We start from the raw sequence: 12,616 nt of genomic DNA on the forward strand, positions 1-12,616 counted from the left end.
AAGTTATAAAAAGGACAAGGATCATCCTAAAAAAATCTTTTCTGCATGTAACAAGTCAATCAAACTACATAGAATACGGTAGAAATATTAATTTCTGTTATTACAATTTTTTTTTAAATAAGATTTTCTGATTGACAGGTGATCTAGAAAAGACATAGTATCTTTAATGATGTCTCATTCTCTCTTCCGAATAATAACATATTGCCAATAAAATAAAAATTTCGAAAATAAAATATAACATTCTAATTAATCAAGAAGGTAGAATGTAACATTATTTAGGACATATAATCTCTATCCTTAATGTTAAGTATAGGAAGTCAAATAAAATATTGCAACATTTTCTTCCTTATCTCTCTCTTCTGATTGAATTCTCATTATACTCACCATCCACCTCCATATCTCATTCAATCATTTTTCTTCCCACTCCATATCCCATACTTTATACCTAGAAAAAATATACACTTAAATTACAACTTTTTAAATATTATGCACCTAATTTAAGAATATAAAAATTGAATGTATTTTTATCAAATTTTCATATATTTGCACAATTAATTTTCCATCATAAATTTGATCTCAATTCCAATAAGCGTAGAAATTGTTTTGGAACATATGTTATTAAAAGAACAATTATAAAAATAATAGTATACTAAAAGGTGAAGAGGGTGGTTTCATCCCAATTTCAGAATGTATTAAGGAATATACTAGGAGACCAATTGAAAAATGGATAAATTTTTTGAATAGAACTTGAAAATAACTATTAAATTAGATGGGAAAATGTGTTTAAATGAATAAAGGTCGATTCGGAAAAAAAAAGTTATATAACTTATTTTGATTTTATAAAACCTCAATAAACAAAGAATAAGATAAAAAAATTAAAATATAGTACTGAAAAATCTTAGTTTTCACAAGGACTAAAATGTTGTTATATTCTTTACCCAAATTTTTTTGTTATAGAACTAAACTAACTTGAGTATCCATCATTTTGGAGTTAGTTGGATTGCCAATCAAAACTACCTCAAGGAAACATATACTTTTTTACAGCTAAAGCATTTACATGCACCAAATTCTAATGTAAATCTTGTATCTTATTGGAAGAGAAATGTGAAGTCTTCCACAGTCAATTTCTCCAGATCTTCAAACGAGTCACCTATAGTCCTATCAAAGGATGTATGTACAAAAAATTAAAGCAAAAAGTGAATATGGCAGAATATGCAGTAACTTTCAGTTCACACATCACACTTACCCTTCAAAAACTACTTCCCTCTTCTCTTGGAGCTTCAAAAGTCTCTCTTCTATTGTGTTCTCTATCACAAACCTCACAATTCTGCACATGAAAATACTGTCAAGAGTCAAGACCATGAACAAGAAAGGACCAACCTAGCTGCTTTTCAGTAACTTGATTGTGTTCTCTATCACAAACCTTATAGGTTTGTTTTGCCCTATTCGATGAATTCTGTCTTGAGCCTGACGCTCCACAGCGGAGTTCCACCAAGGGTCCATAAAAAAAACCTGACCACTCTCAACAAGTTAGAGAAAGAATGGAACCTCAGCTTAGCAACAAAAGGGAGGGTAAATTGTTTTGCCATACAAACTTAAACAACAATACAATCACACAAGTCAAAGCTTTCAATTGCAAACAAATTACAGGGAAAGCTATTTTCAAAGAAAACAAACACCTATGGATTGAGCTAAACAAAATTTGACAAACACAATGTAAAACCTATGAATTGGTGCAGGTTTATATGCTAAGTTGCCAACAATTGAGGAGGATGCCCAAAAGGTTGATACAAACAAGAAAACATGAAAAATGAGATAACTCACATGTGACGCTACTGTCAAATTTAGTGCGACACCTCCAGCCTTCAAGGTCACGAGAAAAATTTTGTAGTCTGGATCATCCGTAAATCTCTTAATGGCAGCATCCCTAGCAGGCAATGACATTGATCCATTCAATTGAATGCAAGAGACTCCAGACTGCAATTAACACAGCATGTTACCATCCTCATGCATTTTATATGCATTAAAAAAACAGGTGATAATTAAATTTACCTTGTTCAAAGAGTAATCAATGAGATCCAAGAATGATGTGAACTGACTAAAAACAATCCCTTTTGCAGAGCCATCCCTTTCGATCATGAATCTTATTTCTTCTCTCTACAATCATTCAACTAATTCAGGTACAAGAGAAAGAGAATGACAGATAATAAAAGGTAAGCATAGAACAGAAAATACATAAATATAGAATATAGAACAATTAATAACAGCACTATTTTTTCACTGTCATGATACAAACATTCTTTCAGCTTGCTGTTTACCCACATGTTACTAGCGGGCAACAAAAAAGAGTCTCCATCAGTCATTGCATGATCTTTCACTGGATATGATAGCTAAGGGAAATTATAAGAAGCTAGAAAAAAAATCATATCAGCCTTGTCATGCCTGTATAACCCTTTTTTTCTATCAGCAAAGGTAATATTATTATTAATATACAAGAAAATAGAAGGAAGAACAAATGTTAAGCAGAAGTTACAAGTAGATTCAAGTCAAATTCATAAGGCATTCACATGAATTGGTTATCCAATTAGAATAAATCAGTGTGTACTTGCTATGCCTGTATAACCTTTGATCCATCCAGAAGTTCCCATTATTGCCTCTAAAGCTCGTGCTTTAGAAACCAATGAAAAAAACATTGATAATAATAGCTACCAAAAGCTATCTGAACTGCTCATATTTTATGGAGACATGAAGAAGCCAGAAAACATTAATCATTAATCATCTAACTAGTTTGTGATACATACCAAAGCCTCTATTTTAGTGCTTGTCTGAAAGTTCTTGGACTGAATTCTATTTAAAATGCTTGAGGATCTGAAACCCTTAATTGTTGTTTTATTAAGCTGATCATGAACATCGTTTATAGAAGTTAAATCATCAGTAAGCAATTGAGAGCACGAGGAGCATGATACTTGTCCCAACAAGCATGCCTGGCAAAATATATGTTCACAAGAGGTAACCTGAAACAACGAAAAGCATGAAAGGGCAGAAAAGAGGTAAAATTATATGAAATGAAACAATGAAATGATAAGATTTATTTAGGAAATAAAACACTTACTTACCACAAGATCTTCTGTTGCTTCATGACAAATGCCACATTCTTGTTCAGCAGTAGCATTATTATTCGTAGTTCCACCTCTTGATGTTGCAGTTTCAGAATATACCACAAGGTATGGATGGCAGAGAGCCTGTGCATTTAAGCAATAGAATAAACGCTAATCATTTTTGTTTAAACAAATGGCACGAGAAACATCCAGTACCAGACTGAACTAAATATAAAAGGAGCAGATAACCATATTTTTTCAAAGTCCAGATATAAATTAATCATCACAATAATGTAGTTTAGCCCAGATCATGTCTACTTTAAAAAGTAATGCGTTAATAATACATAACTAAGATGAAATAAAACTTGACAACCTGGTTAATAGCGCATGCAGTGATATGCTGTCTTATAACTTATCAATATTGACATGTCCCCAAAATGATTCACAGTCTAGATATGAAAGTCTCCTTTGCAAGATCTTCGGAGTTAGATGCTGGTTGAGATGATTAAAATATGGTCGAAGTTGAACAACTGAAAATTAAATAACTTTTAAATCGCATGATTATGCATGATCAATATTTCCAGCATGTTGCCATGTCTTAGACATGAAGCAGATATTTCTTCTTCTACATTTATCCAACTCAAGGGGTACAAAGATGCACCGTAGGGGGGACGCATCTTTTTTTTCTAATCCTCAAGAACAATTATTCACCTGACGTAGTCGTGTGAGGACGTCCAATAAATGGTAAAAGTTCTTCATCAGTGTATTTTCTTCGATATACCTGTAAAGGTGAAAGCATATCAACAAAACCATACCGGGATTTATGTAACCATTCCAAAAAAATTATCCCACCCCATACAATATTGCATTAATAATGTTTAGAGGAGGATGGGAAATAAAGCAAAAGATATGATCTATAATCAACAAATATCCCTCTCATTTCACTCCATTCCAGCTCATTCTCCTATCCTCAGTTTTTTATACAGACCTCATATAAGTGCATCCCCTTTAACTCAATCTGTCTCAACCGAACCATCGACTCTTGATATCACTTATTGGACAAGTCTATGACCGGGGAACCTCCAATCATTAAGGAGATATATTATTACTCATATCCAATGTGAGACTTCAAACTTGAATATACTCAACACATTCAGTTCATCATTTCTTCTTTTTCTTCTGCCCTATATGTGATGGTTTCCACAAAAAATCTGCTTTACAATATTTTCGTCATAAGTTATGGACAAGATTGTGACATACGTGTTAAACTGTGCCTGACTTTCTTTGTATAACGATTCATAATAGTCTTGCTCTTTTATATCCAGGCAATCCCTTCTCAATGAAACCTGAAAGGAGAAACATAGAAGAAACTAATGTGTGGTCTTTCAGTATTTAAACTTGCACACTTAACCACAAGGGAAACAATAACTTACAATTCTAGGTGGAAGTGCAAGATCAGCAGCTCTGCCCATTTTAGTGCGCCTAAGTAGTATGCTCTTCAGAACTCTGTGCTTAAGCAATATCTTTGCTCTTTTTCTCAAATAGTCATTTCCGTGAGATTTCATTGGTTTGCCAACATACTAGTTAAGATTCAAAATAAGTAATAAAGAATTTGTAAACATGTCAGCTGAAACTATTTCTACAAAATCAGAGTAGGTTTCATCCCGTCTCTTTCTTTGATAAGGAAAACACACAAAGACCAACAAACTGCAGAACATACTTTCTTCCACCAACAGAAATGAATAAAGGGATGGTGGATGCAGTTTGGACATCCTTCAGAGCTGGACAAGGCATCAGAATAATAAAGACAGTTAACAATTCAGGAAGGCCAAGCATATTAAAAATGTACAGGGACATTTGCATGTATACTCGAGGGTGCACACAAACAACACATTAGCATAATGATTAAATATTTCAAATAAATTGAAATGACTAAAAGAGATCAAACGTCGAGGAAACTCAAAAATAGTGTAGGTATAATATAATGTTCACTCAATAAAATGCAACTTTCTCTGTATGACATGAGTGGCACTCACTAGATATGAAATAACATATTTTTGGGGTACATTGGAATGAAAAAAAGAACAGAAAAACACTAAGACATTGGGGAGAGATTTGTAGGATATTGAGTGCTCCTGTACGTGAAGAGTCCCAAAACCTCAAAAAGGTGATGATTTTAAGTTTATTCCTCAGCAAGTCAAGGCAGGGGGAAACAAAACAGAGAAAGATAAGTGAGCCCTTATCAACACATTCACATATCAAGTCAATATATATGAGCAATTCATGCTGATCCATGCAGCTCATCAGCCACCAATAATTATCATACCTACGATCAAGAGTCATGCAATTACATTGCGTGCACAAGTAATAGGAATAAGGAACTATTTGCAGGAACCGTACCTACAAACATGGCATTTCAATTAAAAATCTTTAAAAACAAACTTGATACATTATAAAAAAAAAGACAGCAAACTTACCAGAGATCGCATCTCTTCAAGACTGCTCAGAATGGGAGTGCCACTTAATGCCCATTTGTAGGAAGACTCTAAGGCAAAAACTGCTTTTGCAGTTTTAGAATCTATATCTTTTATTTTGTGTGCCTAATTTATTTAATTTCAATAAAAATAGTCAATAATATATAAGTGCCGAGGCTGAACCCTGATTAATAAATTGCAAACATGATTCCAGAACTCAATGCTTTCAATAAAATAACAATATGCAATATTAGATTAAAGTAATGAAGTAACAATAGCTCAAACTAAGTAGTAATAGACTAACAAGAGAAAGAAAACAATCATTTTTAGAATGCAAATATTGGCACCAACAGAAACAATGGAAAGATAAAATAGTCTATTATCACAACTAACCTCATCCAATATGATCCGCTGCCACTTTACAGCATGTATAAGTGAGATATCCTTGCGTGTGACATCTTCAAGTTCTTCGGTGACTTCCTTTTTCTTTTTCTTAAATTGCTTTGATTTTTTTCCTGTTCTAACATTTTTAACTTCCTCATAAAGATGCATCGTATCCTTCCTGTACTCAAACTCAGCAGTAGAGTAGGTAGTTATCACAAAATCATATTCTGGGAACTGTTCAACACTCTTCCCTCTCCTTGCCCCATAATAAACCAGCACCTTGGTGCTTCCTTTTGAAGTGCATTGATCAATCTCATTAACCCAATGTGTGACAGCAACTACAGGACAGATGACAAGTGTTCCCTTGATCACAGGCAGGACTTTAGATGAACCTGGTGAAGGTGAGGATATGGGTTCATTTGGCTCACGATTCATTAGGTCTAACTCACGTTTCGCAAGGACAAGGGCAATTGCTTCAATAGTCTTCCCCATTCCCATATCATCTGCAAGGATTCCACCTCTAATTTCAGATTTTTCCTGTTTCAAAGCCCATGATAACCATTCCTTTTGGTGTCTAAGCAAAGGCATAGTCAGATCAGAGGATGGTTCAGCAGTTTCATATATTACCTCATTCTGCTCATCTAATTTGACATCTTTAAATGGATGCTCATCAAGCCATTTGTCGTTCATCGTTTTCCACACTTTCCATAACAATGGCGGCTCCGTTCTTCCTTTTTTCGCATTTTTCTTCTTTTTAATTCCAGTCAAATCATGGGAAACCAATTGCTGCTGAATCATTAAGTCGTTCTCATCATGTGGTTTGCTACCATCAGAAGCATCATCTTTTACCCCAGAAATACCAACACCTGAAGTTAGTTCTTGATTCAAGGAATCTGGGATCACCAAAGTTGCATGAAAATTTATTGTTTATTTAGACATGGCACAGGGATGAAATTCACAATAAATTTGTTTCTACTTTCTTACAAATATTAAGAAGGAAAGAAATTTTCCTGGGAAACTTAACGCAGCTTTCTTTCCACTAGGTCTAATGACAAATTTTCAACTATACTATATATAGAGATTACAACAACCTAAGCAATTTTTCTCATTAGGTGTATCAAACATTTAGTTCTAAGTTCGTCTTAATGGATTTCCTCCCCTATGGCTTTTTTTGCTTCAAAATAGAGTAAGATTACACCTAAAATCTTGCAGCTTATCATAAAACGAATACCTCCGATAAACTTAAAAAACAAAATAACTTGAAAATGAGAAATGATAGAAAAGAATACCAGGAACATTAGAATCAGAACGAGGACGATTCTCCATTGACGCGATTATCAGAGAAAGTTAGGGTTTTCGATTGGGAAAAACGGTTTGAAAAGAGAATGAGAGAAGGTTCGGTTCCAAGTGAGAAGAGAAAAGAAGATTCCGTTATCTGTTATTATTGAAATGAAATAGCGGGAACTGAGTCTATTTATACTAGTAGAATTCTTACTACAAATATAGTTATTTTTAAGAATAAAAATATGATTTTAGCATAAATTAAAGGATATAAATCTTATTATTTTTTTAGTTTTCTTTGTTTTATCATATAATTGTTATCTCCATAGGAATCTAACTAGGATTATTAGAGAAAACATTGACCCTGTTAATTTTAAATTTTATTTTATCGAAAAATAATTTTAAATTATCGTCGTTAAATATTATTTTATATCACATATTATCATCCTCATATAGTATCGGATTCTCAAGTACTTGAGATGATCTGACTCAATTTATATCGAATGTTATAACAATTAAGTGTAATGATAACCATTGTTAGTCTAAAGTGAAAATTCGATTTGTAACTATTTATATGAGATGTCTAAGATCATAGTCATGAGATGTTTAAGATCATAATTAGATAATTTAAGATAAATCAATTTCAACCATTTGAGATTTTCACCTCCATTTATCAATCATAATCTTTTTTAAATTTTGTTTCCTCCTATAAAACCTTCCGACATGCGTGTATGGCTATGTCGCATGGGTACTTTAAAGAAGATGATGTACTTGGTACAAACATGAAAGGGTACTCTTGAATACTCATTTAATATAAATTGTTTCAAATTTATGTCATTTTAAGCTAGAAACTTGGGATTTTTCCTATTTTTCTTCTTGGTCGTTTCATAATACTAAACATGAGTACATAACAGCTATCATCTTCACACTTCAATCTATTTTGGGTTTCAACCTCTCATCTTTAAGTCTCTCACATTCTCTACTAGTGTTAACTTTCATCATTACCTAATTATATGACATACTCATACCTTAGATTTATAAAAATATCTTTAAAAATATCTTTAAAAATATCATATCTCATACTTGTATCAATATTGTATACCATTACTTTACCCATAATCATGCAACATATATACCTTATTTATGCAATGTCCTCTAGTTTTAGAAAATGTGGAGCCTCGTACCCATGTTGCTCATGAACCATTAATCTTTGAGTATATACTTATTTTAGTCTTTCATATTTTTTGATCTTATTAATTTAGTCTTTCAAAAAAGAAAAGACCTAAAGTGGTCCATAAAAATTTTAAATATGGGTCAAATTAGTCCCTTTAGCATGTTTTATAACAATTGGTATGGACTAACTTGACCATAAAATGACTAATTTGACTCACGTTTGAAAATTTTGGGGACCATTTTAGGTCTTTTCTATTTTAAAAGACTAAACTGGTGAGGTCGAAAAATATAAGAGACTAAAATAAGTATTTACCATTAACCTTTTATCATTATATACATGCATGTGTTTTCTTTCTAGAATCTAGACATTGTTGATTTCCTATTTTAGAGAATGGTTAGCTACAATCAGAAGCATCATCTTCATTTAATACACTTTCATATATCTATTATTCTCCACCATAAACACTATTCCTTGAAGTTAGTTCCTGATTCAAATAACCTAGGATCATCAAAGTTGCATGGAATTTACTATTTTTTTTAAACATGCCACTAGGATGAAATTCACATTAGGAAGGTTTCTAACTTTCTATTTCCTTACTAAGATGAAGAAGGAAAGAAATTGCTAGGAAAATTTAACTCATCTTTATTCCCACTTAGTCCAATGACAAAGGTTAAACGATAACCATAATATTGACATTACATTAACAATAACCAAAGCAAATAAATGAAAAATTAATTACTCATAAAGTACATTTACTTCTAAACCCTTCTTAATGGTTACTACTAACAACCGGATAATGAAGACATTAATTTGAGATTTTTTTCAATACGAAAAATATGACATTTGATCTTATAAATTATTAAAGAAAAACAAATTAAAATATGGATAGGTTTATGAGAAAAGTATTACATCTTATAATATTAATATCTTTTTTGGATAAGTTATCTTACAAGGAATTTTATCTAACAGAATCCTCCAAGCAAACATCTGAATCCTCAAAGGTGCCAAGAAGTGTCAAACCAATTTCCACATCTTTCGTTCCTATGGTACTATATCATATTTTTGTCAACTAATTTTATATGTAGATTTGACCATATATCTTTGGCACATCATGAATCCATATTCATTTAAAAGCTCCTCAACCAAAGATTTATTCCATTCAAAATATTATCTCATCCAAGTGATATTCCAATGTTAAACTCCACCCACCCAGATCCCCAACTCACCAATCAGAGCCTCTTTATCCATATTCAACTTATATAACCTCTCAAAAATAAAGAATCATTTAAAGCTTTTTCTCTCACTCATAAATCCAACTAGAATCTTGTGTTATTATCATTACCCACCTCTTTTCTAAAATCATTATTCGTCCTCCCTCAAACGAGACTTAAACAACTCATCACTTTCTTCAAATCTCTCCACCAAACTGAAGCTGAAAGCCCACCAGACTCCCTAACTCGGGTCTCAGAAGCACCTGATGCTCCATATTTAGACTCTAGAACTTTAACCCAAAGAGAATTTTTCTCAATTAAATCTTGCTATCTCTATTTACCGAGGAGGGCTAAATTAAAGAACTCTAAATCTTTAACACCTAAACCACCCTTATCATGATCCGTACACATTGTTTCTCACTTGACCCAAGGGATTACTCTTCGAGCTCCATCACCGCCCCAAAGAAATTGTCTCTGAATTTTATTTAAACTTTTGATCACACGCTCTAGAGCTTTCTAAAAAGAAAGAGGTAAATTGTTAATGCATTTAAAATAGTACTAGTAGGATACCCGTGCATTCGCACGGGTGACAATATATTTTACATTAATTTATTTAAAGAAAAAACATAATTTATTAATGAAAATATTATTGAGGTTACCTATGAAATATGATGTTTATGTATTTGATTGTTGATGTAGATTTGTTGAAGAATGAGATGATGTTAAATGTGTTATATAAATAATTGCTACGAATAAAAGTTTGGAAGACAATGTAAAATAAGTTGTAAAATACATGTTAGAGATTTTGGAAAACTTTTTTTATAAACCATATTTGTTGTTTTCTTTAATGGTTGATCATCCTTATCATGTATGAATATCTTCAATCATTTTTTCTTTGAACTCTTGAAATAGCTACATACAAATGGACATGCCAAAATATTGGTGTTGGTAAATATAACCCTAGATTTTCTAATGACTTGAGATTTATTGATTATCATAGTATATGAAACAATTATGAAGAATTCTCTTTTGATAAGCTTGAAAAGTCATGGAGATTGTGATGAAGGCATTAACATCTGAGGAGTATATATTATATTTCCAATATTTTTCATATTTGCTTCAAGTACATGATTTCCCATTTTAGTGACAACCGATTTTGTACTATTACATCATCCTTCAGATCGGTCACTAATTTTCTCAATAAAATTATTAAAGTTTCAACTTTCAACTTGATTTTATAATCGGGAAGACCCGAGGTTATAAGTGAGTTTAGAAATTTAAGAGTTAATATATTGAATGTTTCACTTTCATTAGCATCACATATATCAACTGAACGTGAACTCAAGTTCATTTTCCTCACCTATAGTTATAGGTTAGAACATTTATTAGTATAACTTTAATAAATCTATTATATCGAAGAAATGAAAATTTAATGACAATTAAAAAAAATTCACCTATAATAACATATTCATTGATTTGATCAACAAACTTAATTTATGATGAAAGTATTGATCTATATTGTAGACATTGTTCGTCCTTGTAGTGATTTTGTAGGTTCGGATAGATGCTAGACACTATGACATCAATTGGGTTATCAAAATCAAGAATTAAAAGTTCTTTTGTGATATCAAGTTCAGCACAACCATTATGAGACTTACATAATTTCTCACCCCCACGTTCAGTATCCATTCAGAGAATTGATACATTTTTGTTGTATTGCCATGATTTTGTAGACAGAGGTAAATTGTTAATGCATTTAAAATAGTATTGATTAAAACAACTCATCCTCCAAAAGACAAAAAAACGACTCTCCCATGAAGCTAACATCTTTGACATAGTTGATAACATATCTTTCTACACCTTTTTTCTTCAATGATTACAAACCAACAGAATACCAAAAAATGGATAGCCCAAACTCTCATTTGCAATTTAAAAAACCTGTCATACCATCTAAAAATGAGAGGAAATGTTGATCCTAGTCACACTGGATTTTCTAAAATTTACTTTCAACCCTGAGCAAGCTTCAAACAGACGGAGAATATACTTCATAGCTTTTACGTTCTTCATAGAGGCCCCAAAAATAACCACATCATCAACATATTGAAGAAGATTGACACCAATCATGTTGAATCCAACTTTATAACCCTCAAACTTGTTTTTCAATACCACTAACTTCATAAGGCCATTTAAGCATTCCGTGACTAAAAGGAAAATAAAATGAGATGAATGATCACCACGTTTGATTCATGTCGACATCTTAATTTCCTTCGTGGGGCTACCATTAACCAAAACTGATAATAAGACACTAGAAACACACTCCATGATCCAAAGTCGCCAGTTTTCATAGAAATTCATCTTATCCATCATATGATCAAGGAAACCCAATTGACCGAGCTTTTCAAAGTCAATTTTAAAAACTATACATTCCTTCCTATTTTTCTTTGCATCGTCTATTATCTCTTTAAGAATCACTACTTCATCAAGGATTTGTCTACCTTAATGAAAGTGAATTGATTTTTAGAAATAAATTTATTCATCACAAACTTAAAATAGTTTGCAAGAACATCAGCAAGAATTTTGTAGATGCATCCTATCAGAGAATTTGGTATATATTTAGAGAGGGTTAACAGATTCTTCTTCTTAGGAACGAGACACAAATGAAGAATCGCTAGGTGTTACTGATAACATATGGACTAAGTAATTGAGTTAATCTAATTAAATTATTTGAATATTCTAAAAATAAGATGTGCAATTTTTAATTATTCTTATGCATAATATATTTTAAATTATTTAGATTATATTATTTCTTGTTAACATTTCTTTAAACTTGTGTGAATTTGAGTTCCACTTGTTTGTCACTCTCTTTTTTTAATAAAATCTTGATTTATTTGGTGATAGAAACAATTATATTATACTTAAATGCTTAATTCTAATTAATTAAAATATAAGTGAGATAATATTTATTAATTCGATATAAAAATATTCATTCAGCAA

At 31.8% G+C, this 12,616-nt stretch overlaps 1 protein-coding gene across 2 annotated transcripts; it reads right to left on the reverse strand.

Moving 5' to 3' along the window:
• On the reverse strand, positions 1,053–7,115 carry LOC109350880 (ATP-dependent helicase rhp16-like). 2 transcript variants are annotated; one of them, XM_019592188.1, is made up of 14 exons: positions 5,966–7,115; positions 5,576–5,698; positions 5,425–5,498; positions 4,819–4,879; positions 4,532–4,678; positions 4,359–4,444; positions 3,810–3,879; positions 3,117–3,242; positions 2,802–3,014; positions 2,053–2,157; positions 1,825–1,977; positions 1,424–1,521; positions 1,247–1,327; positions 1,053–1,158 (listed from the first exon to the last, which is right to left on the reverse strand). In XM_019592188.1, exons 1-14 carry the CDS (start codon positions 6,752–6,754, stop codon positions 1,089–1,091), a joined length of 2,196 nt encoding a protein of 731 aa, XP_019447733.1. In that variant the 5' UTR covers positions 6,755–7,115; the 3' UTR covers positions 1,053–1,088. The 2 variants fall into 2 exon arrangements, with proteins under 2 accessions (XP_019447733.1, XP_019447734.1); XM_019592189.1 differs by having other exon boundaries at positions 1,424–1,512; positions 5,966–6,889.

This window comes from Lupinus angustifolius, chromosome LG06 (assembly GCF_001865875.1).
Source record: "Lupinus angustifolius cultivar Tanjil chromosome LG06, LupAngTanjil_v1.0, whole genome shotgun sequence".
Classification (NCBI taxonomy): domain Eukaryota; kingdom Viridiplantae; phylum Streptophyta; class Magnoliopsida; order Fabales; family Fabaceae; genus Lupinus; species Lupinus angustifolius.